The sequence below is a fragment of the Rousettus aegyptiacus genome, unplaced genomic scaffold, assembly GCF_014176215.1.
Source record: "Rousettus aegyptiacus isolate mRouAeg1 unplaced genomic scaffold, mRouAeg1.p scaffold_m13_p_18, whole genome shotgun sequence".
Lineage (NCBI taxonomy): Eukaryota > Metazoa > Chordata > Mammalia > Chiroptera > Pteropodidae > Rousettus > Rousettus aegyptiacus.
Window position 1 is genome coordinate 9,110,758 of NW_023416293.1, and position 25,810 is coordinate 9,136,567.

The 25,810-nt window shown below is 43.4% G+C and overlaps 1 protein-coding gene across 2 annotated transcripts in view; it reads left to right on the forward strand.

Annotated features, from left to right (window-relative positions):
- Positions 1 to 1,870: 1,870 nt before the first annotated feature.
- The window catches only part of KCTD3 (potassium channel tetramerization domain containing 3), a 34,923-nt gene continuing 10,983 nt past the window's right edge, over positions 1,871 to 25,810 (forward strand). The window contains exons 1-12 of one of the 2 annotated variants that reach the window (XM_016118960.2): positions 1,871 to 2,161; positions 6,136 to 6,189; positions 6,445 to 6,490; positions 8,027 to 8,100; positions 10,393 to 10,451; positions 10,718 to 10,798; positions 11,704 to 11,796; positions 12,290 to 12,380; positions 16,197 to 16,387; positions 20,722 to 20,837; positions 23,988 to 24,075; positions 24,208 to 24,324. In XM_016118960.2, coding sequence (XP_015974446.2) covers positions 2,085 to 2,161; positions 6,136 to 6,189; positions 6,445 to 6,490; positions 8,027 to 8,100; positions 10,393 to 10,451; positions 10,718 to 10,798; positions 11,704 to 11,796; positions 12,290 to 12,380; positions 16,197 to 16,387; positions 20,722 to 20,837; positions 23,988 to 24,075; positions 24,208 to 24,324 — 1,087 coding nt within the window. In that variant the 5' untranslated portion in view covers positions 1,871 to 2,084. Of the gene's footprint in view, positions 2,162 to 6,135; positions 6,190 to 6,444; positions 6,491 to 8,026; positions 8,101 to 10,392; positions 10,452 to 10,717; positions 10,799 to 11,703; positions 11,845 to 12,289; positions 12,381 to 16,196; positions 16,388 to 20,721; positions 20,838 to 23,987; positions 24,076 to 24,207; positions 24,325 to 25,810 lie in introns of both variants that reach the window. The other variant, XM_016118959.2, reaches the window with a different exon arrangement.

Here is a 25,810-nt window from a genome sequence, read left to right on the forward strand (position 1 = left end):
CAGGTCCTTGTGTGTAGAAGTAGTTCATTCCTTTTTATTGCTAAGAAGTATTCCATGGCAAGGAATGAATTTATTCATTCACCTGATGATGAAGAGTTAGATCGTTTCTGCTTTTTGGCTATTACAGATAAAGCTGCCGTAAATATTTATGTGGAAGTCTTTGTGGGGACATCTAGTTGGTTAAATGGTGGTCCCCAAAATGTATATCGGCATCCTAATTCCTGAAACCTGTGAATGCGAGCCTATTTGGAAATAGAGCTTTTGCATGTGTGAATAAGTTAGGAATCTTGAGATAAGATCCTCCTGGACTTAGGGTGTCCTTATAGGAGAAAGGAAAGGGAGATTTGACACGCAGAAAAGGAAGTCCATGTGAAGACAGTGGCAGACGCTAGTGTGACTCATGGGTCTACAGTCTAACGTTCAAAGAAAATAATGTCGTAATCATCAAGGAGCCATGTCATTAAGACACCATAGCGATTGAAAGCATTTAGTCAATAGCCGAACTTAAAAATACAGGGAAAAAAACTGATGGAACTACAAAGAGAAAATAGACAAATCCATAATTATAGACAGATGTTTCAAAACATCTGAATAATTGATTGAACAAGAAGATGGAAAATCAGTAAAGATACAGAAGATTTGAACAATGCTGTCAAACCAGCATGGCCAGTGGATCTTTCTAGAATGTTGCACTCAGCAACAGCAGCATGCGCCTTCTTCTCAAGGGCACACAGAACATCCACCAAGACGGGCTATATTCTGGGCCTTGACACATGACTTAATAATTTTTTAAAAATTCAAGTTATGCGAGTTTTGGTCTCTGGCCACAATGCCTGGGGTCAAGGGTAGTAGTGGTTGCTGTTGTCTTTTTGTTTTGTTTTGTTTTCTCCGCTTAATAACAACAACAAAAACCCTGCTTGGGAGAGTGGGGATGGGATTGTAACCTGGCCCTATGCTGTTTCTAACAGACCCAGAACCAGTTTAAACCTTGGATTCGCCACTGAAGAGGAACACGTGTGAACCCTTAAATGCTACCCCATAAAACCCCGCCCCAAACCCCGGATATGGAAGAAGACACGTTAGAGCCGGGCCTCCCGTCCTCTCGCCGGTCACCTGAGAGGTAAAGCTCCTTTTTTGTCTCTAAAGCTGATGCCATAGCGTCAGCTTCTGAGCGCTGGGGACAGGGAACCCTTGGTCGGGAACAAGACTGAAGAGGGTCTTGTAACAAGTTTGCGGAATTAAGTGATATAAACTTTTTAAACCACCCCTACTTTCACTGCCTTTTCACGATTTGCCTGTGTGCAGCAGCTTCCGCTGCCACGAGGGGCTGTCCTTGCAGTCCACGAGCGCACGTGGAGAAGGGAGGCAACGTGGGTGCCCAGGACCGCTGCCCAGACCGGCCCCATTGGGGAGGCCTGCCTCCTGGCGCCAGCAGGGCCCCAGGCGAGGACGGGAGGGGCTGGGGCTGCGCGCGGCGCGGGGAGGTGCGGGGGTCTGAGACTGCGCTGAGGGCAGGTGGCCCGGGTCCGCGGACGCGGGGGCTGGGTGGACGCGGGGAGCGGGCAGGCCGAGGTCCGCAGGAGCGGCGACCACCGCGGCTCCCGCGCGCTCCTCCGCGCCCTGCGCGGGGCGGGGCGGCTTCTCCCAGGCCCCGCCCCTCGCCCCGCCCTCCGGCTCCCGGCCCCGCCCCTCGCTTCGTCCCGCCCTCCTGCTCCCGGCCCCGCCCCTCGCTTCGTCCCGCCCTCCTGCTCCCGGCCCCGCCCCTCACCCCGCCCCTCGCCCCGCCCCCGCACGGGAGCGGGAGAAGGAGCAGAGCGAGCGTTGAGGAATTTTGTCCCCAGCGGCGCCCCCTCCTCCCGTGCTGCGGCGTCGGTGGCGGCGTCCTTGGCGGCGGCGGGGCGCCCCCGAGAGTCTGCGCGAGCCGGAGGCAGGGGCGCGCCTGTGCGCCGCCGGAGCAGGGCGGGGGGGCGCACGCGGGACAGCCCCGCCGGGCGCGGGCGTGTGTGCGGGGCCCCGCGCGCCCCGCGCTCCGGCCGCCGCCGCCTGGCGCTCGCGCGGCGGGCTCTGTGGCCGGGCGGGCGGCCATGGCGGGAGGGCAGTGCGGCGGCCCCGCGGCGGCGGGCAGCGGCGAGATCGTGCAGCTGAACGTGGGGGGCACGCGGTGAGTCGGCGGGGCCGGGGCGGCGCCTGGGGGGACGACGGGGACCGGCGTGGCGGACGGGGCGGGGGCCCGGGGGGCCAGGCGGGCCCGGGCGTGCCGTCGGGGCCGAGAAGGGACAGGCCCGGGGGCCTCGTGGGGTCACGAGAGTCCGGCCCGTGCAGCGGAGCCGCTGCCTCCCTAAGGTGCCACCGTCGTCCGCCCCCGCCCCGTGTCCCCCAAGAGTGCGTCTGGAGAAGCCGGGCCTGGGGGCCCGGCCGCTGCGGGGCCCTGGCCCCCCTTGCGCTGGGGTCAGCGCCGTCCGTGCCCCCTCGTTCAGGGCCGGCCGCGCTCCCCAAGGGTTTGGGCGCAGGGAGCGCGGGAAGCTTGCGGTCCGGTGATGCTCGGTTTCAGAGACCCCCGGTGCTTGGCCTCGAAGGTGCTCAGCTGGTGGGGCCATGCGTCCAGGTGTCGCACTTACAGAGTTGGTTCTGGGGCGCTTTGGATGTGGGCACCGTGTCGGGCGCGCTTGGGGAGCAGGGAAAACGGTCCTCTCCCTCTGGCCCTCCTCTCCCGTCCGCTCCTGTTCCTTCTATTAAGCTTGTTGGAGAAAAACATGTTTTGCCAATTTACTGTGCCTTATGAGTCACGCCTCAGAAGGGGGGCTTTGCCAATTCTAAAGGCCAGAAGTACTTGGGTTTTAGGGTTGGTGGAGATAGAACGGTGAAGTGTTTTTGGAATACAGCGAATTTTGCTGCACTCGACAATACCTAAGGTTTCAAAATGTTTTTGAAGGTGTAAGGCGTCAACAACGTGAATCGTAGTGATAAAAATGTGTAGTGCTTTAATTTTAAGTTTTCTGAGTGTGCGGGAAAATTTAATATAGGAAACAGCCATTCTTTTTTCTTTCCCTGCTCTTTCTTTCCTTAATCCCTGCCCCCCAACAAAACTGTTTAATAGTTAAATTACATTTTCCCCGATATATAGATACCAGTCTTAAAGAAGAAAATATACATGAACCTTAGTGTAAGAAATGGATACTTCTCTAAAATCTCGTGAAAATATTGCCGGTTTGGTAACTTATGCATGCAAAAATGGAATACCCTGCAAGGGTAGGCCTTTGATATCTGTTAATACTCAGAAGTACCAATGTAGTCATTTTAAATTCCTGCATTGGTTTCTCACTGCTACTGGTAGCCAATATATTTCTTTCCAGGCATTCTAAAGAACATACTGTATTATGGTAAAAATTAAACAGTACTGATATTTATAATATGTTGAAAGTAGATGGATTAATAATGAGTGAACTCTAGTTAACGACTGTAGAACTCAGTTTCAAATATTAAATCATAAACCCGCTATCTTGTAGCTAGAACTCTTCTTTTTGCTTTATTACTTAGAAACCTGATTTGATCAGGTTCCAAGTAGTGATATTAGCAAAGAATGCAAAATAAGGCAGATACATAATGAGATTGAACAATTTACAAGACAGACAAAGGCTGTTAGGAATGAGAATTAAAGTTTTAAAAAGGCAAATTTTAGACTTGCTAGGATAAAGTACCTTATAAGTAATGACATGGCCTATGGAAAACAGAACCTCCAACAATGAGTGTTCTAAGGCTCTTGAGTTACTTTGAACCATACTCTTGCAACATTTTAGAGCTGGGATGGATCTACATGTCATCTATATCTTGCACTCACAGAATAACACAGTCACCTAAGTTGTTGCAAAAGAAATCCTAATGTGATTGCCATTGAGTTGAATTGCCACTGGAAGAACCATCTGAGGCACAGAATTAAAGTTGGTTCTGCAGTGATACAGTAAAACTCAGGAGAGTTTATTTGGGCAGAAAAGCATATGCTGTAGGTAAAGTTGTTTTAGTTTCAAGGGATCCAAAAATGGACATATTCAGTGGAATTATGGAAATGACCAAGTTTGATCATTGAACACTTCAGGGGTGATTCAGAAAGGGGAGATGAGGTGTCATTTAGAATCGTTAATATTATTTATTTACAAAAATGAAAAGTAAAAAAAAAACAAAATATGACTCAATGTGTGATTGATTCTATTAGTGAATAGGATTTGAGGCCTCATAGTAGACTCAGGGGACTTTGGAGTTCCAGTTCCCAGGCTTTACCTCTGACTGGCTCAGCAGCCTTGGGCCAGTTACTTAGTGCGTAGTTTCCTACAATATAAAGTGGCAATAAAAAGAAAATGAAGTAATAAATAGGAAATGCAAGGGTTATTGGCATTAATAGTAACTGCATATCGCTTTCAAGTTTATTTAGGAGGAGGCAAGTAAGTAGCAAGGAGTATTAATTGTGGACATGATATTTTTAGTAATACTTTTGATGAGACCAGATTGCACATGATCATTTTCTTGGCACACTCTGGGTATGAGATTAAAAAACAAGGATTTCATGTAATTCGAAGGAAAGGATTTTGTCATCTACTTTTAAATGTCATATTTTTTTCATGAAATCATCCTTGGAACCAGTTTTAGAGCTCTTTTTTTTTTCCCCCTTCCATCTTCCTCTTGCTTGAAAATTTAAAATATATGTATATATAGTGGGAATGAGGCTCCAGTTGCTTTGCTCAGAAATTCCAGATTCCCATACCCATCTCGAACTTCAGATTTTAATTGAAATTGCTAATATGACTTTAAACAATTAGACCTTTTTCATTTCCTAAGCAATGCAGCATTTGAGTTATTTGGCAGAAAATTTGCTGAATACGTAGTGAACGTGAACAGTTACTAGTTAAAAGTGATCCTTAAATGGAATTAATTTGATGGCCTCCAGAACAGAGTGATTCATTTTTGCAGTGGATCCCTGGCTCCTTCAGTTCACCATTAACTGGATTTGCTTTTATTTATTTGACCAAGTCATTTTCCTGTAACTGGTTGGAATCCACTTCTCATTTTTCTTAAGATTCCACCAAGAAATACATTTGAGAAAATTTGCCATGTTTTTTTCACTAAACTATTTGGCTTTCTTAAATCTAATGGGCACAGGAGCTGCCTTGAAACTGTTTTATAATGCTAGAAAGTGGATGCAGAATGCAAGTAGAAGTCTGTTAGACTCTTCTTCACGAGGATGCATGGTAGTAGGGCAGAGAGTAAAGTACCCGCATAGTTCAGAGTGACGCGTTTTGGAATGAAAATATTCAGGTAAGGGCTGGACTGGATGAGCCCTAGATTGCATTCTTAGTCATGTCACTTTACATCAGTTACTGATTTTTTGTCATTGTTCCGGTCTGTTGCAATGTGCGTTGGTAAAGCTCCCTCCATTGGTGGTAATAAGTTGACTTTATCAAATGGCAGTTAACCTCAAAACAATATATTTATTGAGTGAGTTTTGAATGAATGCAACAGTTGTAAATAGCCCAAGACTGCATATAAAGAAAGTGTTAAATGCATGGCATACAAAGAAATTACTACGAGCACAAAATGATAATATAGGACAGACTGTTTAGATAAGCCATTAGAGAGAAGGTAAAATCTTAAGCGGTATCAAGGTAGATGACACTTGGATAATTAGATGTGAAAAGAGCTATCTAGCTGAGATCAGGGTACCAGAATGGTAGTGAGCGTGAATTGGGGATATTAGGAAGCACTCTTATTAGAGGGGAGCAGAGTTTGTTTAGGAAAGACGAAGCGGGACTCGAAATTAATTTTCAGTGTTATGTTGAGAAGTTCGGGCTTGTTGCGATGGACTAATCGTTGATTCTCCAGCAGATTGGTGTGCTGGAAAGTGGTGTTTTAGTAATCATTGTATGTCAATGAGTTAATTACTTGATTTTGTTGAGAGCTCCTTGAATAGTCTTAACTCCGAATTGAAAGAAACAGAATTTTTAACCATTAAATGTAATAAATGACATAGCTGTACTTTGCAACAAACGTAAATCATTGGCCAGCATATTAGAGCAAGTTAACTCATGCATTATGAAATTTCAAATTATGTTCTCATTTATAATACCAGCTATTTTTCAATTGCAGATTTAGTACCTCAAGACAGACCCTTATGTGGATTCCAGATTCCTTTTTTTCCAGGTATTGCATATAATTCTTTAGTACCATTTTTAATACACTTGTTTTTTTTTATCAAAATAGTAATTTTTTTCTTTGCATTAATTTTGTTTCATCTCTCAAATAAAAAATCTTACCTTTAAAATAGCTTTTTTGAAATATTTATTTTACTTTGGAGATGACTCATTTGTATTGATCTTTGACATTTGATAAAGAATTAGGACATTTATTCATACTCAGATTTTTAAAACTAACCAGCTTATTGTTCACGACTTCCAGTTTGCTGAGTGGAAGAATTTCCACGCTTCGAGACGAAACTGGTGCTGTGAGTATAATGTGTAATATATCTAAATTAGATTAGCCGATGCTTATAACGCTTTATCCTAATTATACAGAGACTTAGAAGACAGGAAGGCTAATATTTTAATTAAATGAAAGTGACATATGTACTTAGTTTATTTTTTGTCACAGAATTTATAGAAGACAACAGAATGCTAAAATAGCAATTTAAGTATTCATGATGCTAAGATATGAGCTTACATTGTCAATAAAGAAAATATTTCTTTTAATCAATAATTAAAACAGTAAATATATTAATGTAAATACTAAAGAAGATATTGCAAAAAAGTTGTTTTACAATTTTTTTCTTTTCCTTTTTTTTTTTTTGTTTTGGAGAATAACCTTATGAACTTAACACAGCAAAGGTAGAATGAGGGAAGTAAAGAACGATTGTTTCAGTGCAAAAGAAATGGTTTACATTTGTAAAACAGTTATGTGTCTAACATGTGAAGTAAATGTCCATTGCTGTCAAAAGCAAAAAGTCTTTGGAGGCCACAGAGTGACCAGAAGTATTTGTCTGCTGTAGTGAAAGTTGCAGATGAAGTAAAGCAGCAAAAGCAGGAACACATATGTGAGATCATACAGACATAAGATCTCCAGAAATCTGTGGTGGCTCTTCAACTTTTGATGGGTTCTATTAAAAACAAAAGCAAGAATTTATGAATCCAGCAGAACTTAACTCATTGTATATGCATGGTCGATCATAGTATAAGGAGTTTCCTTTGCTGCCATTACCCTAATTGACTTACAGAAGCTTTAAAAGATGTTCATTTTTGTGGTGAGAGTTGTAATTGATTCAAAATAGTTTTGGTACCCATTTCTGTAAAAAGTTGTCAATTATGTATTTCATATTTTTAAGCATTTTATTCCCCCCTTATGTATTCTGTGGTGCTGTAGTTGTTACTTTTAAAATACGTTTTTTGTCATCACCCTCTTTTCCTCTAGCCCTTGGAGAAATTGAAATAGTGGGATGTATAAGTGTTATGAGAATGATGGCCTTTTCCAGTTTTGACAATAGCATGCAATATTTATTTACCTTTCTCGATTACCCCATGTGTATTGCATAAAGTACTTTGTTGTTTTAGTGATTCACATGTGAATCACAGATTATGTAAGTCACAGTCACTGTCACCCTCAATTAATGATCAAGCAATGTAAGAACACATTTATGTATAATATTTTCAAAGTACTTATTGAATTCTAGGATATTTCAGATAAAAATTTAAAGTGTCACTTTGACCAAAGATATCAATTTAAAAAAATGAGAGAACTGATTTACTAGATACCATTTTCCTACATATTAAAATATCATCAATCTAATAATAGCTTTCGGGGGAAAAAAAGACACTACCAAATTAAGTTTACACAGTTGTAACTGCATTCCAATTTTAGAAACATTAAAATTTAAGAGTAGAACCAAGGGAATGTGTTTTAAGTAATTTAGTCTTTATTCCTTAAGTGTTACATATATGAAAGTTAGAAGTTGTATTTGTAATTTGAAAATAAAATGATTCATTTGCAGATATTTATTGATAGAGATCCAGCAGCATTTGCACCCATTTTAAATTTTCTTCGGACGAAAGAACTAGATTTGAGGTAAGAAATGCATCCTTTTAAATACATTCTTATTGATAGGTATGTGTCTTTTTGTATATTTTGTAAAGAAAAGCCGCCCTCCTCCCCCAAGGCTGTGTCGCCTGAGGGTTTCCTCCGACGGAGAACTCGCAGATGTGGCCACCGTCCCCTTCTCGTCCCCTTCTTGTCCCCTTCTCCCCGGCACCACTCCAGCCGCTTCTGACCCAGTGTCCTGTCCTGACGTAGTTCTTGCCCCTCCCACTTACTTCTCACACCGTAGCCTACGTTATCATCTGAAAACAGAAGTCTGATCTGGCTGCTACTCCCCTTGCAGTGATTTTAGTGTCATTAGATTAATGGCTAAGGATTTTGGTAACTCGGTATTGTTCCGTAATGCTCTGTAATCTGGCCCCCGCTTAACTGCTCTCCCGTCCACACGTGACCCCAGCAGCCTTGCGCGGTCCTGATGCAGTGATCTTGGCCCTGTCCACCTCACGTAGGTGTGTAGTTGCGGCGCTGCCACCACCCCAGCCTTTCTCAGGAGTCTGTCTTCCGTGAGACTTCGAACTCCAGAGGACAAGCACTGCTCTCCGCGCGTCCTCGGGATCTGGCGTTGCGCCGGGCACGTGGAGGTTCAGTGCATGGTTTTGGGGATGAATGGAGGGTCACTTAAACGACTGCTTTAACGTCGCCGTAGTCTAGAGTCTCACCAGGAAGCTTCTGTTTATATTTTATTGTTCTTTTATTTCATATATTCCTAGTGAATTTTACTAAGGATTTATTTGTATATAGCTTTTAAAGTTGTATTGTTTGAACTGCTTCTTTAGATAATCTAAGTTTTGGCTTGCATTCACTAGAATCTGAGCTCGAAGGCAAAGATTTTTTTTTTCCCTGGTTGGTTCTCTGCTGTATTTCCAGTGTTAAAACAGTGCATGTAGTAGCTTCTCAGTAGATGTTTATTGAATGAGTGACAGCGTTTGTTGGGGGTTTTTGTTTGTCTGATTTTTGGCATAGAGTTGGGTTGAAGCGGTAAGTATATTATTACTTCCTTTTTTATAAAAGTAAAATTACTTTGATCCATAGCATTTGATTTAAAAAAGCCAAAATTTTCTGTCCTTTTGACTAATCCACAACTTAAATAACCCATGAAAGGCAAAATTGATTTTAATACCTGTATTTAATTAACTGCTTTTCTTACAAATTACTACCTTATTTTACTTAGAGTGAATTTTTTTTTATATTACTGTACCTTAACATCTTCATCAGGGTAGCATAGCCTTTCCTAATCTGGTCTTTGCCCCCTACCTTCTTTCTTCTTGTATTCTTGGTTTCTGATTAGGAGAGAGTCATTTATCTGAATTCATTCAACAAATTCATCTTGCATAATTGTTATATGCAAGTGTTAGGCTATGCATTGTGAGAGGTATATGACAGTGGATCAGCAGTAGATGATGCTTGCAGGGAGCTTACAGTGTAGTTGGGAGGATACGTAAACATAAAAAGTTAAAAGCCATTAATGCCACAGAAGGATGATTCCCACTCTTGTTTGCCTTATTAGATGCTTACTTTACTAACCCTGTAGAACCTAATCTCATTTCGTTGCCCAAATCATCTATACGGGATGGTTTTTAACCCATTTCCCATTTAGAAAAACTGCAGCTCGCTGCCAGCATTAATTAATTTCACATAAACATGCTCTTTGAGGCTGAAGCAAATTGACTGGTTTCCAGTATGAAAATAAAATAGAAAAACTGTTCTTGGAACTTGTGTGTGATCCTAATGTAACAGAACTGTATATGATGATCAGTATAATCTTTTCATATAGTAAATTTAAAAGCAGAACATCTAGGATTTGACATTTTCAGCGATCAAGAATTACTATATTTTGTAAATGGAAATACCACTACTAAAAACAATGTGATAAATAAAATGATGTAATTTGTTCCCAAAGATTATTGATATACTAGGCAATGCAAAAATAATAATAAAAACGAGATATTCCGTAGCAGATCTTGGGGGTGAGGTTAGGACCTGTGGTCCACGAGGTATCTCAAGTCAAGTGCCGTAGCCACAAGCATGAGAGGCGAGTATTCTCAGGGCAGACAGGAAGTGGGTCGAATGAGAGAATGTTTTTGTTGGCGTGCAGTTTTTTATTTAGAATTTTTCAAATGATTAAGAACATTAGGAGAAAGGTAAGTGTTAAAGCCTTATGGTTTTGTTCACGCTAAGTGCTTGGTACTTTTCGCTTTTGCTTTGGATGCTAAATTCGAGTTGCCTGTTCAGGGATTTAATCATTCGTTTGTTTCTCCGCAGGGGAGTGAGTATCAATGTGCTGAGGCACGAAGCAGAATTTTATGGGATCACTCCATTAGGTACGTGTCTCCCAGTATTCGTATTTGGGATCGGACCCTGTGTGCACTAAGCTCGCCCAAATAAATGTATCTTATGCCAGGTCCTAATTTTTGATGGACTAAGTTCAGTGCTTGCTTGTTGTGAATTTCTATAGTAAAACGATGTCGGTTGATTTACCTCAAGCGTTTTCATTGTTCCCCGTAATCCTCTTGAACTAGAGAAAATAGAAACCGAGTGCTGTGTGTGTGTGCGCGTCCCCTGACCGTGTGCTCTGCCGTGTTTCTAGTGCGCAGGCTGCTGCTGTGCGAGGAGCTGGAGCGCTCGGCGTGCGGCAGCGTGCTCTTCCACGGCTACCTGCCGCCCCCAGGTACTTCTGCTCCTTTAGTCTTTGTAGACGCTCTTTTCCGTTCAGCGATTGTATACAAATAAGCATTCTTAAGCAGGTATGTCTGTGCAGATGTGTACATAGGAAAAAGGAAGATCAATTCTTTGATTGACGTTCTCATTTATAAATCTACTAGCTGCGGTGAGAACTTTTAACAGAAGTTCAGTCACAGGTTACGTCATAGCTGAGAGTTTTCTGGAAAGGCCAGGTGGTAGGCTTGTGGCCTCCAAGGTCTCCGTGGCAGCCGTTCAGCTCCGCCACGAGCACTGCAGACGTGAACGGGTGTGAGGGAATAGGGTGCAACTTTGTTGACGTAAACAGCATCAGGCAGTTTACCGACGCCTGTGTCGGAGCACTGGTTGTCAGCCTCGTTTTGTTGGACCCCAGGAGCTCATTGGCAGGCGAGACACACGTCTCTACCCCACTCAGAAGAGTTCAGCCTCCACGTGTGTGACGGTGGGCTTCCGAGCAGGATTTCATTCCAGTAAAGACCTTGAACGAGTGGGGCACTTCTGCCCTAAAGCAGTTTAAATCAGTGCATAGTACCTCAGATACAGTAACGCGCAATGTAAACAGGGGTGACAGACTGAATGGATTTAATGTATTTTTCTTCAGTAACCTAGAGCTAGGTAGAAATAGAGTATAATATATAAATCTTAATGTTATCATATATAATGTGATAAACACCAGAAATCGGTTGAGTTTCATTGTTTTTTCAGTTTCCTTTTGTTGTTTGTATAGTAATTAAATTATTTAGAATAAATTGCAATTTTGGAAGATAAATGTCGACTATAATGAGATACACATTTTTATGTTTTTTTGTAACAATGTGAAATTTTAAATTCTTTGTAGGTGACCTTAGAAATTTATCTTATTTCCTATTGTAGGTATTCCAAGTCGTAAAATAAACAACGCAGCTAGATCCTCTGCTGATTCTAGGAATGGACTAAATTCTACAGAAGATGAAGCTCGGGCAAATGGTACCCAGCCTGCTCTCTCGGGAACTGGGGAAGAGACAGTCAGGCTAGGTAGGCAGAGATCACTTTAATGGAAGAAGGAAAATACATGTTTTTAGGTCTAGCTTAATTATTTTTTAAGATGTAATTGTTGCTTCATCTCTCTTTTTAATTCACATTTAATCATTTATGTTGTAAAGTCATTGAACATATAATTTCTATTTAAGAAGTATGTAATGTTCTGTTTGCTTTAAATCTTCAGAGCAGGGGTTGGCAAACTTTTTATGTAAGGGGCCGGGTAGTAAATATTTGAGGCTTCGTGGGCCACACAGACTCTGCTGGAGCCACAGCTCTCCCATTGTGTCATGAAAGTCACCATGAGCTATGCGTAAACAGGCATGGGTGGGTTCCAGCAAAACTTTATCACAGCAGGGAGAGGACTGGAGCTGGCCTGAGGGCCAACACTTCCCAGCTCCTGCGTTAGTACATTAAACATTTATTTTTCTAAAATCAACAGGATTTCCTGTGGATCCACGAAAGGTGCTAATCGTGGCTGGCCATCACAACTGGATCGTGGCCGCGTACGCCCATTTTGCTGTGTGTTACAGGTACTGTGTCATTCGTGACCGTTCAATTTGCTTTTCATTTCGGGGGGTAGTTTTACTAATTGTGATTTTATATTTATAGGTTGAAGAGTTGTTTCACTTAGTCATCAAAATTGGTCACTCTGTATTTAAGCCACTTCTTTATTTTTTCATTAGATTTACTTTGCTTTCCTTCTGATAGATGACTTGGTAAATATTGCTGGCAGCCTTAACATGTCTTAAATATTTTTCAGACAGTACGAACAATGATGTGACTAAGGTCTCGAAGTTCTTCTTACATATCTAGCTTCTGAATCATTTAATTACCCTATTAAATGCGTGGGTAAGATTATTAACACGAGCCTCGTGATTTTTCTATGTCTCAGTCTTTCATACTGAGGATAGCGAGGACTAAGGCAGCGTGGCGGGGGGAGAGGGGGCGAAGCAGGACTGTCCTGGGCAGGAGGGACGTAATTTAGCATCTGGAATGCGAGAGGCTTACAGTGGTGATTTGTTTTTACTAATTCTTGCAGTCTCAGAAAGTAAAGTGGAGTGAGGAAAACATAGACCAGTGGTTTTTTTTAATTGGAGAAAGGATGAGATTTTTAGTTAAAAATCATTATTGCAGTGAAAAATGTTGATGAAGAATGGTGTAGAATCACAGAGTGGTTGGGAGATTCTAGTTTGGACTGTGATCCCATGTAATTTAATGGCTGAAAAATCAAAGGTTATATAAACATCGCTATCGTGTCTGGTTAAGAAAAAATAAGCACAATAGATTAAAAATATTTAGAATGTCTTCCAAAGTTATTTACATACATATATATAATATATATATTTTTAAAGAATCCCAGATATATTTTTTCCAAAAACTCCACTTAATAGATTTGCCGTATATAGTAAAAACAAACAAACAAAAAAACAAACAAACAAAAAAAACTTTTAAATTTGTAATCTCCAGTTCATATTTTCATTGCAGTAGAGAGTCAATGCAAACTTTCCATTTTGAGAGCATCCGTATATTTATTTTAAGTGCATAGCATGGACGTGATTTTTCAGATACGTTTTGGGGATAACTTTTATATGAAGCAAGACTGATTTGAAAGAGTTTTTCCAGGGGTGTTTTGAACTGCCATGCCATCTAAATTGAGAACTGCTGTTGTTTAAATATCATGTGCTCGTACCGACAAGGGGCTCCAGAGAGCTGCGAACCCACTGTGAGTTTTCCCGGCAGAAAAGCATAACTCTTCACTCGTCGTTGCACCACAGGGCTAAAGGTGTCTGCTCGCCAGCGGGACACACAGCCCTGTGCGTGGCGTGGCTCACTGAGTGACGTGCGAGGAGGGTGCTATCCTGTGGGCAGTCGGCATTCGTCCGCCTTTGGCCATGGTCTCTCTCTGCTTTCGCTGCGTGTCAGGGCGGTGTGCCTACGCGACATGCCAGAGGGAAAGCCTTGAGGGCATGTCGGAGTTTCTCACATGTAGTTAAGTTATTCAATGGCAAAAATACATTTCCAAGAGAAAAGAAAATATTCAGATTACTGTAAGGGTGTACTCTTTTTGACGAGTTGTTTTTGCACAGCTTTTTTTATCGATAATTTAAAACCTTGAAAATGAAAAGAGTGGTACAGGGAACCCCTATGTAGTCTTCACTGGGCTCACTAATCTTCTACATTGTTAGTCTTAGATCTTACGTTTCTTTTTCTTGCTGAATTTATGACAGTGTTACTTGTATTAATGAAGGATAGTTGTGCACGCTGCTCCCTTCTTGGAGCTTGTGTTCCACTGTAGATCTTTCAGCCCGTGGGGTTTCCTTTATGTATATGTTATGAGATTTATTCCAACTGGGCAGGTAATTATGCTCTGATTATTTGTTACATAAATCATCCTTTCACATTTAAATTTGAAAGTTCCCTTTATTTTGCTTTATATGTATATACATACATATTATATACACTTGTGGATATACGTGATTGGATCTAATTCTCAGCTCTCGTTTGACCTTTGACATGTTTGTGTGTTGCCCTTTACTCGGGGGACGGTATGCCTAGTAAGTTTCTAAACCTCGTCGGGGCTTCTGCTGTGTCCGCTCCACGTGGACGATAGCATGTTCTTTGCACAGTGCCCTGACTCCAGAGCATCGGGTCACCAGGCAGCAGTAAGGAGAGGAGTGCTGAGACTGCAGAGCTCGCTCTGTCTTCTACACATTTTAAATTTTGCATTACTTGTGTGGAAAATTCTAGAGCAGATACGTTTCTTCTTTGTAGTTTAACTTACAAACAAAAGTAAATTTACATACCTTACTGAGTTCTGTCATTATAGTCATTCTCAAATATGCTGTCCTGATTCTTTTATTCTTTTTGGCATCTTTTTATCTTATAATACCCTAATTTCTATGGAGAAATAACTTATAGGTATGACCCCTGTAGACGAGTAGATCATATATAGTGTTTATATTCCTAAATTAATGATCACAGCTCACATCGCTCACCTCATTCGAGTCAGCGTCTCCCCACGGACACTGTCGGGAACCTCGCGTCTGCGCGTCTGCCCTGTCGGCCCTGTGCCCAGTCCCATAGTCCCTCAGAGCATCTGCATTTCATTTCTCAATGTTTGTCAGTTTTTAGTTTATTAGATAATTATTTTTATTGATCTGAATGCATGAGTCCCATCTGGCGGCAGAACAAGGTAATTATAAATACAGTGCTCAGGAAAATTTGATGCATTTTTTCATGTATCGCTTTGAAGTTCATTAAGGAAATCATTAATTCTTGAAATTAATAAGGCCGAATTGCACATTTTTCTGAATTACATTTGTATTTCAGCATACAGTTAAAAATGAAATGAAAGTGATTTCATTTAGTCCTTAGGGAGCCATCATTTGCAAATACCTAAGTTTGATTTTGGGGATAAATATGTCAGATCGTTTGTAAAGGAACACTTTATTTTCTTCATGTTCTGTTTATTCTCTTTAGATAAAGCTGAGAGCAGCTTTATAATTGTTTTATCATCTGGTTAGTGTAACTTTAAAAGTAGATATTCCATAAAGTTCAGGTCATTCTGTGTCACGATTGCACAGCTGTGTAGGTTCTAAATTTATGAAGGCTTGCTGTGTAATCACACAGAACACATGTCTGAAATTGCATTCAGATGAGGGAGAAAAACTCAAAAAACCACAGGTATGTTTATCAAAATTAAATATTAAAGAATGCATTAAATATATATTGGCCCCACTGCACGTCTGAACCTTGGTAAGCCTTTACATGGGGGAGTTAATGGGCCCCTAAGAGTTTTCATTAAGAATGAAACCTTTAGAAGTCAGTCCTCAGGTTCCAGAGCCCCGCATTTCATTCATTCGATTGTGCCCGGTACCGGAATGCACGTGCTGCGGCAGGTGACTCGGTGTCTTAGCTGGCCAGGATAGACCAGCATGTCATGTCGAGTGCATGTAGTTCGGGTTAATAACTGATTAATTACAAAGTAATGATGGTTACTTTAAAATTCTGAATTTTGTTGGCTGTTCCTACCCATAGATAATGACAGTATATCCCTTTTTTGTACAGGGAAAAGTCCATTTTTCTTTTGTTCTTAATGCTTTTTAGTATTTGGAGGGCTTTTTTATTCTTTGGAAAACTATAGAACTCTAATCTCTTTTTAAGTGGTTTAGATTTCATATGTAGATGAATACGATACCTCAGAAATAATATTCTAGATTTGTAGACAATAATTACCAAAATCGTGTATTTAATGTAGACAGCCATGGTTAATATTTTGGGGTACATTGGTCTGTATTCTGCTTGCCTGACTGGAGCTGAGTTTGCCATGTGTCTGTTCTTAACAGAATCAAAGAGTCCTCGGGATGGCAGCAGGTGTTCACGAGCCCGTACCTGGATTGGACCATCGAACGCGTGGCTTTAAACGCAAAGGTGGTCGGCGGTCCGCACGGGGACAAGGACAAGATGGTGGCCGTTGCCTCTGAGAGCAGCATCATCTTGTGGAGCGTTCAGGATGGAGGCAGCGGGAGCGAAATCGGTAGGGAAGCGTGTGCGCTGCGTCTCGCTGGCACAGACCACGTTCCGAAGTTTGCCGGGGGTCGCGCGTGAATGTCGGAACTAACCGGCATCGTCAGCCGGCACTGCCGCATCTTCTCAGGGTCCCGCGATGACAGGTGCTCGGTGCGAGAGGAACGGCCCGGCACAGGGGGGGACACTCGCGCCACCGCGCGCCAGCCGAAGCAGCGCGGGCGTTCAGCAGCGGCTGCTCGGGCGGTGCCGCCGCCTCCATCTGGGCGGCGGCTGCTTTCACCCCGCGCCGCTTTGCATCAGTAAAGCTCCTAGCACGTGCAAGCTTTCGACACCACGGGGTCTGTAGCCAAACGCGCACACGGCAGATGCTCAGTGGCGGTTGGGGTGCAGATGCCGGATGCACAGAAGCGGGGCGCCAGGGCCGGCCACGCCCGCGCGCTCGTCCGTGTCGTGCAGGCGAGGCGCTCTCCGCTCGGGCGTCGGTTCAGGGGCTTACGTGTCACCGGAAGCGGCGGTGCCGCGGTCGCTTTCGCTGCCTCTCGCCCCGCAGCGCTCAGCTCCCCGTCCCGAGGCTGCGGCGGTCCCCCCCGCGGTGGCGTGTGCCTGCCTAGCCGGCGCGGTGCCGCGGCCTCACCTGTAGGGAGCTTCCGTGGCTGGTGCGTTGCTAGTTTAAAAGCCCCGAGGGAGCAGTTACTGGCGTTAGAAGAGTTTTTCACACGTTCACGTAAAATATTGCTGTGAACTTTGAGTATTTGTTCTCGATGAGCCCGTGCCTGGCATCATAATAGAACTCAAAAGCTTTGTTGAGTAAGGCACGTTATTAACATCTGTGAAGCTGAGGGAAAGAATTTTCATTTTTAACTTTTTTATAGTTTTGCCTCATTTCTTTAGAGCGCTCCCTTCCGAGTCAGAGAACTGATAAGTCCTGTCTTCATCAGCTTCTTTAAGCTTAACTAGTGCAGCTGTGAGCTGACCACGTGAGTGTTCTGATTTCCCATTTGAAGCCAATGACCCGTCATTAAGTATAAGTAAAACATTAATTTATTTTGGAATAAAATATTTAACAGTTTTAGGTAAAATTTTTATATTTCAAAAGGTTTTCAGAACATTTTTAAAGCTAATATTACAAAACAAAAACGTTTACATATTTCTTGTATTTCTGTAGCTCCAAGGAAAACTGAATTTCAAAACTTATTAGAGAATAATGAGGTTAAACAGATTATAGTAGATAAAACTAAAGATTGTAAGAGAATCGTGGAAATATTTAAAACAAACTGAGTTACTCTTGGGAAACTTACAGTTAGTTACACCCTACACCTACTGTCATAGACAATTCTAGAAAATGTAAGACCCCATCACATATCACGCAGCCTCTGGAAAACTCCTCTGCACATTCTTCAGCTAATGAGAGTAAAGGAGACAGCTGATGCTTTAGTATCAGGAAAGTAGTCTTGACTTCTGGAACGCGTCTCAGAGACCCACAAGGGTTCCCAGAGCATACTTCGAGAACATTGTTCTAGACCTTTTCCTTCCCTGCTCTCCCACCCCAGCCTCTCAGGTCTCGTGCGCCTGGGCTTAGGCTTGCTCTATCTTCAGCCGCCCTCTTGGACTCTACCCTTAGTCCTGCGCAGTAACCAGCGCTGTCCCCAGTTCAGTGTTTAGAAACTCCACCGGGATCCCCGCTCGCCCCTTCCCTTTTGATCCGACTTGGATTCCGTCACCACAGTGGCTCTAGTGAGGTAGCCTGTTTGATCGCACCCCTTGGCGCTGCTGCTTGGAGAAACCCCATCCTGGCCACACCCGCCTTTCTGCCTGAGTAGCTGCACAGGGCCCGAGAGAAGGACCGGGCCTGTGCGGCCCAGGAACGACGCGCGGGCTCAGGTCGCGGGCTCCGCTCTCGAGCGAACCTTGACAAGCTGCGCTCCTCGGCGTTCCTTTCACGCTCCCTTCGACTTTCAACACTTCCTGTGCTTACCAAGAAAACGGAAAATCACGGGATTTCCCTCAGCCCCCTGCGTCGCGTCCCCCCCTCCGCCTGCATCTGGGCCTGCGGCTCTGCTGCCCCCTCGTTGCTGTGACTGACTGGTCTTCGCTCCCATCCGCGGCGAAGTCCGGGTGTGTAGGACATGGCATCCCTAGCCATCTGTAACTTGTTATTACAGATGTTCTTCAGAACTTGACAACACCGTCCAAGGAGCGTGGTCGGGGCCGGTGTGTCCCTGCTAGAGCTGCCCAGGGCCAGCCCCCGCCGGACTGCTAACAGCAGCATTTCCCCACACGGTCCCTTGAGACAGGATCCTGCCATTGCTTACACTGTTGAGTGACACAGAATTTCTTGAGGTCATTCAGAATGCTTTCCTTGATTTCCCAGAACCTCATCTTCCTCTAGAGTAATCGATGTTAGTTTCCTGTTTTTGTTCCTGCCTTTCACAGAGCCCATAGTACTGGCTCACCTGTTCTGAAAAATTGTTTGGCATCAAAATTACAGTAGCGTTACATAAGAATTCCTAAAGTTGCATGGGAAATGGTGACTGCTTTCAGGTGGCAAGTTTATGTCTCAACCAGTTCTGGTCAAAAGGCTTAGATTTTTTGTGCGTTAATTTTATTTTGCTCTGGATTTGTTCGATTTGGTTGGTTGGTTGACAGGTTGGGCTGAAATGATATATTCATGTATACAACTATAAGCATATATACAAATTAAAATATGTATACATAGGAGACATTTCTGGCAGTGCTTACCAGGTTTGTTCTATGGTTTTTTCCTTCTTTTTGTCCAGTGTATATAATTTTCCTTCCTGCCAGATGCCTGACTTTTTCAAGATTGCTTAAGAATTTTTAAGGTGTTATTTATTGTCCCTGGTCTTGTACATAGTGCGGTTTTGAACAAGAAGAGAACTCTCTCTCACTGGTGTAAGATTTAAAATAAATTAGTCATCTTTGCTGGATTATACTTCTAACACATGCTGCATTTGCATTCAGTTGGCTCGTTTCTCCCAGTGAGTTCTTCAGAGCCGTCCTTATCCTTGTTTTTTCAGCTAGATGCTGAGAATTGTTCCTGTTGTCACGTAATAGGTACTTAAAAAAAATAAAATACCGAAACAGCTAAAGATCCACAGAAAACAATATTGTATAGGTGAGATGTTTTTCAGCAGTTTTAGGTAAAATGATATCTCTTATAAGATGCTTTTCAAGTAATTAAGATAATATTATCTTGGTGTCAGAATTGGTTAATAACATTGTGAGGGTGAACATGAGCATCGAGGCATTCAGCTTCAGCGGTTGTGTAGGCAAGATGGGTGGGAAGCAGAAGGCGGCATGGGCAGGCTGGCCAGGGCCGGGGCCCGCCCCCCGCCCCCCATGCAGCGACAGCCCGGGTGAGCCTGGAACTCTCCGCCCTCGAGATTCCGGGCTCTTTTGCCACTAACGGGGCATCTTACAGCCTCCCTCGCCTACATTCCCTCTTCCCTTTCCTCAGTCCCTGCCTGGGCCTGCTCATTCCTAGCCCTCCAATTTGATGAACTCTTACCCACCTTTTTAAAAACCGAACTCGGACGGCTACTTTTCTAAGAAGTATTCGCAAACCCCTTCCTCACCCTCGTTCCTCCTGCGTGTTCCTGGGCCCTGCATGCTCCTGTCATTGTCGCATTATGCCGTAATTGGTCGCTTGCATTTTTCCTCCCTTCGACCATAAGTCCTGGTAGTATCCTGTCTTTTGTATTCAGATCTAATATAGTACCTTTCGAATGGATTACATTGAGGTCCACAATGCTGGGAAACAAGAGGTTTAAAGTACGTGAAGTCCTGAATGTTTGGGTATGGTGTGACTTGTCTGTGTTGCGTATTTCCAGACGTCTGGACACAGTCTGCATAGCTGAAGGCGCCAAGTCTGTTTTCACATCAGAGGTTCCCAGATATGTGGCCCACGAGCAGCTGCCACTACTCTCTTCTGGAATTTGTTAAAATGCAGTGGTTTTTATTATTTTTTATTTTTAAAATTTTTATTACTATTATTTTTGATATAGTGGGCTAGGCACGAACTCTAGGACCTTTTTATTTGTTCACTTCAAATCTCCCCAGTTACTTTGATCAACCAGGTGTGGGAACCGTGGCTTCAGATGACCAGGTGATCTGTTAGTGTCATGTTACTCGGGGCCAGACTTTTATCTGCGTTAGGGGTAAGCCACTTAGGAGTTTCTCATTTCTGGTCCCCAAAGTGTCTGTCATGCAACTTGCAGAAACGAGAGTAGGTTTAAATTAGTTACTTTTAAGATGCTTTTAATCTGGCTTTTGGTTAATTCCGAAGATGACTGATTAACCTCTTCGTTTTTGTTGTCATTGAAGGAGTGTTCAGCCTCGGTGTCCCTGTAGACGCTCTCTTCTTCATCGGTAACCAGTTGGTGGCCACGAGTCACACAGGGAAAGTGGGAGTGTGGAATGCTGTCACTCAGCACTGGCAGGTTAGTTTAAAGCATATCACAGAAATGAAAATATTTATGAAGCGCGTGCCAGGTTTGTGTCTGCTTTGTTGTTGTGAATTCATATTATTTCTGTTTTTGATTATACAAACTGTTGAATATATTTAGTGATAGAGTTTTTTCTGGATACAAATTTCACTATGTTTTCAAACATTTAAATTACTTGGAAAATGAATGTGTTTTTAAACTGGTTTGACATTTCTTCATTTTTAAGATGTTTTAAGTTCCATGCCTTGGGAATGGCAGCTCAAGCGAACGTCATTCCCTGTGTGGAAGTGCGTAGCCTGATCAGAGGAGATAGCAAGCTAGACGAGCTCGGGGACTTGTGAAGAGCAAGGAGACAAGCCTGAAAAAAAAGGCTCCTTCCTGGTTCTGAAGCAGAGAGCTACGTGATCACATCCATGTTTTGGAAAGATGAAAGCGGTAGCTAACGCGTGAACGAGACCGGAGATCAGGGGCGTAATCCAGCAGCAGCAGTAGTGAGAGCACGCTGGGGGCCGTGTGGGGGCGGTGGCAGAGATGAGACTGTGGGGGACATTTTCTAAGCCTTTCCCCAATGCTGGGGTTGCTGTCTGACGTGGAGCTTCAAAGAAGGAGAGAGTCCTAGTTTTGGATTTCTAGTTTTGAGGGGCTAGTAATAGATTTATAGGCAACATAAAAGATACACTGGAGGATAATGTGACAAATAAGTAGATTGATCAAACAGATCGAGATTCTCATGGGCGTCCAGGTGCCGGCGTTAGTGTGTAGTTGGGACTGCCCCTTCAGAGTTTAGGAAAGAAGAGCTAGAGAAAACACTGCTGTGATGATTGAAAAAATAAGATGATGAGATTGTCCATTAAGAGGGTATGAGAGAGAGAGAGGAAAGCCAAGATTAAAACTCTGGGGAACATTAGCATCTAAGGGGACAAGATAGGAAACCCAGAGCCAAAGAGACACATGTGATATGATTGAGAAATGACATCGGTTTTGGCAGTAAGATGCCCTTCGCAAATGCCCGTCGATGTGAAGTTTGGGTGGGAGGAAGCCAGATTGCAGGAACCAAGGCATCAGATCAGAGATCAGACGTGGCAGATTCAGAGTGCGTTGTCGTTCAGCAAGTCGGTGGTTGAAGAAAAGCAGAGACACCAAGCAAGGATGAGGGCAGATTGAAAAAAAGTTCAGCGCTGTCATTTTTCTTAAAGTTGGGAGAAACGAGCATTCTTGTAGTCAGAGAAGTTGCTGGAAAAAAGTATTTGTAGCCTGGGAGAATGGACATGATTTCTAGCCCCACAGAAGTCGAGCAGGTGGGATCTGGCGTCCACGTGCCTCGGTCTGATTGGGGATTGGAGATGGGATAAAGCGGGCGTGACACACCCAGGGGCGAGCAAGCCCAAAGACGGCAGAGGGATCAGGAAGTGGAGGGTGCCGAGTAGCAGAGGAGGCTTCAGGGAAGTCACGAGACCCGAGGGCGGCGAGACGGATGGCGAGTAAGAACCGGGCATTGCTGGGAGAACCCGGCAGGACCGACGCCCGTGTGACCGCACGCGCCCCCTCCCGTCTCTTCCCCGTGCGCCGCGGGCGGGCCTGGGGGACACGCAGGCCGTGGCCCGGGGTGGCGGGGAGAGTTGGGGAGGGTGTCATCCCGGAGCCCGTCCTCCCGCAGGACGAGCGGTTAAAAGTTTGCCTTCGATGGGGCTGCTGCCACTGCTTCATTGAAAAATGGGGCTGAAGGGAAAGGAACCTCGTGGCCTTATCCATCCCCGGTCTCTGGGGTGGGAGCTGAGGAGGATGAGCGTGGGCGGGACACTGGTCAGTGGACGTCGAGTGTCTTCCCTCCGTCTTCACACGTCCTTGCCCACGTCACCGCAAGTCCTCGGTGTTCTCCTGCTGGGAGGCCTTCTGGCTCCAATGACGCCGAAATCTGCCCTTGGATTGGGGGCGGTAACCGAGACTGTGCAGGTATTTCTAGTGTGACTTACTGTGCGCAACACCACAAGGTGCATGTAGAAATTAGTGCTGTGTGCACCAACAGCGTAGAGGAATCAGCTTCCCAAGTCTCAGCTCTTGTTTTAAATGGTGTTTTTTCCATAGGAATGGATGTGGATTTTGTGCTTTTTGTACTTGAGTTCTGGCAGACACACCCTCCCCTTCCTCCACTGCCTCAGAGCGAGCAGGCTTTTCAGTTTTCAGGCTTCACTGCTTTTCTGAACTTCTCCTTGACCTTTGCCCTGCTGCCCACGCTGGGGTTGAGATGAGAACCCTTCCTCTCTCCCCCGCGATCGTCTTGCACACCTGATTATGTTGCCTGTTATTGGCTTCTCCTTTCTCGCTCACTAGTTTATAAGCTTCTGCAGAGCGGAGTGCTATCTCACATTCCTCACCCAGCACTTGCCCTCTGGGATAGACATCCCCTGGTCCACGTGCGTCTCTGGCCTGGCTCTGCGCACGGAAGGTTCATTTCGCGCTTATTGCCGCAGGTCTAACATTTTTTGTTTTTGTTTTGTAGTAAAAATCAGCTCCCTTTGCCTTTATCACAAGTACAAGCAGCTGTTAATTTGTAACTAGATTGATTTGCTTGGGAAACTGATTTTTTCTAGTATTTGAAACGAAAACACATGGGGCCCTGTTTGCTTTACCATTTCCTTGGAATCAGGTAAACTCGTCAGTGGGGGGAATGAGAAAGAGAAGCTGCCTTTTCAAGGCGATGATGATAGATACCAAGGGAATAAGTACCACCTGGGACTCATTTGATTTGTATTCTTCTTCTGATTCCGTCCCTCCCTTACGTGTGACTTCGGGTCATTTTATCTCATACAGGGAGAAAGGAACCTGGTCAGACTTGGTCTTCCAGTCCCAATGTGTTGTTATGATCTCACAATCATGTACAGAAAAAAGAGAATCCTTTTAAATTCTGAAAAGAAAGGGCTGCTGTTGGAAATGTGATTTTTAAAAAAAGTTTTAAAAGAAATAAGTTCTTCAGAGTCTCTTGTGAATGGGTTTGTGTGTGTGTGTATATGTATAGACATTTCATTCTTTAAGCCTTAAATTGGATATTAGTGTCCTTTTTAGTAAGATAATTTTGGAGAAATTGAGCAGAAAATATAACTTGTAATTGCTGTTTAACATCTGACCATAATCTTATGACTTCAGGTTCAAGACGTGGTTCCCATAACTAGTTACGACACTGCCGGGTCCTTCCTTCTGCTGGGCTGTAACAACGGGTCCATATATTACATAGGTGAGTCCACAGACATGCCATGTGTCCTGTTCATCGCGATTTTTAAAAATGAGAACAAGAAAACATTATCGTTTTAGTTTTGAATAGACACACTATTCGTTTTAATGTTATTTAGTTTTGTTTGTTTTTTAGATATGCAGAAGTTCCCTTTGCGAATGAAGGACAATGATCTTCTTGTAACTGAACTGTACCATGATCCTTCAAACGATGCTATTACTGCTCTGAGCGTTTACCTCACACCCAAAACAAGTTAGTGGCTGGCAAAGTTACTCTTACGTTCTTGAGGTAGTTTTGAGAATGCGTGTTTATTTATTGGTTTATTATGCTAAAACTGATGCGCTCTTCCGTTTTCCGTATCTGCAATACTGAAGATTTCATCTCTATTAGTCTAAAGTTTATATTTGGTTTTATATTGAAATAAAATGTGACCAATAAATAAGCATAATTTGAGGTGGGAAATTAGATCTTCTGAATTATATTTAAACTATATCATTACAGTATTGACAAATTGTTTACAAAGTTAAATGCACATTTACCTTCCTGTTATACCAGCTGATTTTGTTTTGCAATTAGCTTTTATTTTTTTAATAAAAAGAGGCTCAAAGTATTAATCTCATTGGAAAGTACACTTATTTCCTTGAGAAACTTTAAGTTATGGGAAAAGACATCTGGAAGTTCAATTTTTATAACTTTCATTGCTTTTCAAGGCCATTGCAATGAAAAGAACTAAGATCTGTAAATTAATTTTTATTTTCTAGAATGAAAGATCAACATAAATAGGGAACTTTAAATTTATTTGTAAGGAAAAGAATTCTAAGAAGCATTAACATGTACAGGAAAATTAGATTAGATTTGAATTTGTTCCTGGTATAAAATCACTTCATCAAATTCATAGAATGAAGTCACCTTTCCTGTGAAAGAAATATTCCTGTGTACGCAGAGGGTTTCGATGGAAATTATAGTAGGATTTCAGCTGTGTTGTGCTGGAACAGGGGTCAGCAAACCGTGTTCTTTTTACTAATAGTGCCACACATTGCCGTCCGTAGCAGTGACAGAGTTCAGTGGCTTCAGCAGAGACAGTGTGGCATGCAGAGTTTCCAGTATTTGCTCTCCGGCCTTCTGCAGACCGTCTGCTGACTCCTGCTCTGGATTGAGACGCAGTTTTTTCCATTCTGAATCAGAGGGGCCACGAGGATGGAGCCAGCTTACCTCACCGGCTCTGAGTGTCGCCCATGGCATGCCTTCTCCCTTCTGATTCAAGTACTGTGACGCAAATCAGAAAGAACAGCTCTTAAAGTTAGATTCTGTCTCTGCAGCTTTTTAAGACTATAAGTCACGGAACTCCCTTCCGTCTTTACATATGTGACGGAGTCCGGGCACTCGGGTAAAAACCCAGCCACAGACGAGCCTGACACGAGCTGTACGTTCGGAGAGACGGCGTGGGTGTGACATCAGATTGGTTTACGCGGTCCATGTCAAGTGTTATGAAGCTGTTAGGTGGTGTGTACAGGACCTGAATATTCAAGGAAAACTCAGTATTGTCGCACAAGTAAAACATGGTCCTTCTAGGCTGGAAGTAATATGGAGTACCGCTTTGGGAATACTGTGTCGTGTCTGGTATTTTTAGTATTTACGTGTTTTATGAATTCTTTAAATATTTATTGAGTGCCCCCTATGTCTCGGGCACTCTGTAGGGTAATGTAGATAAAAGAATGATTATGTCTGTCAACAAGAA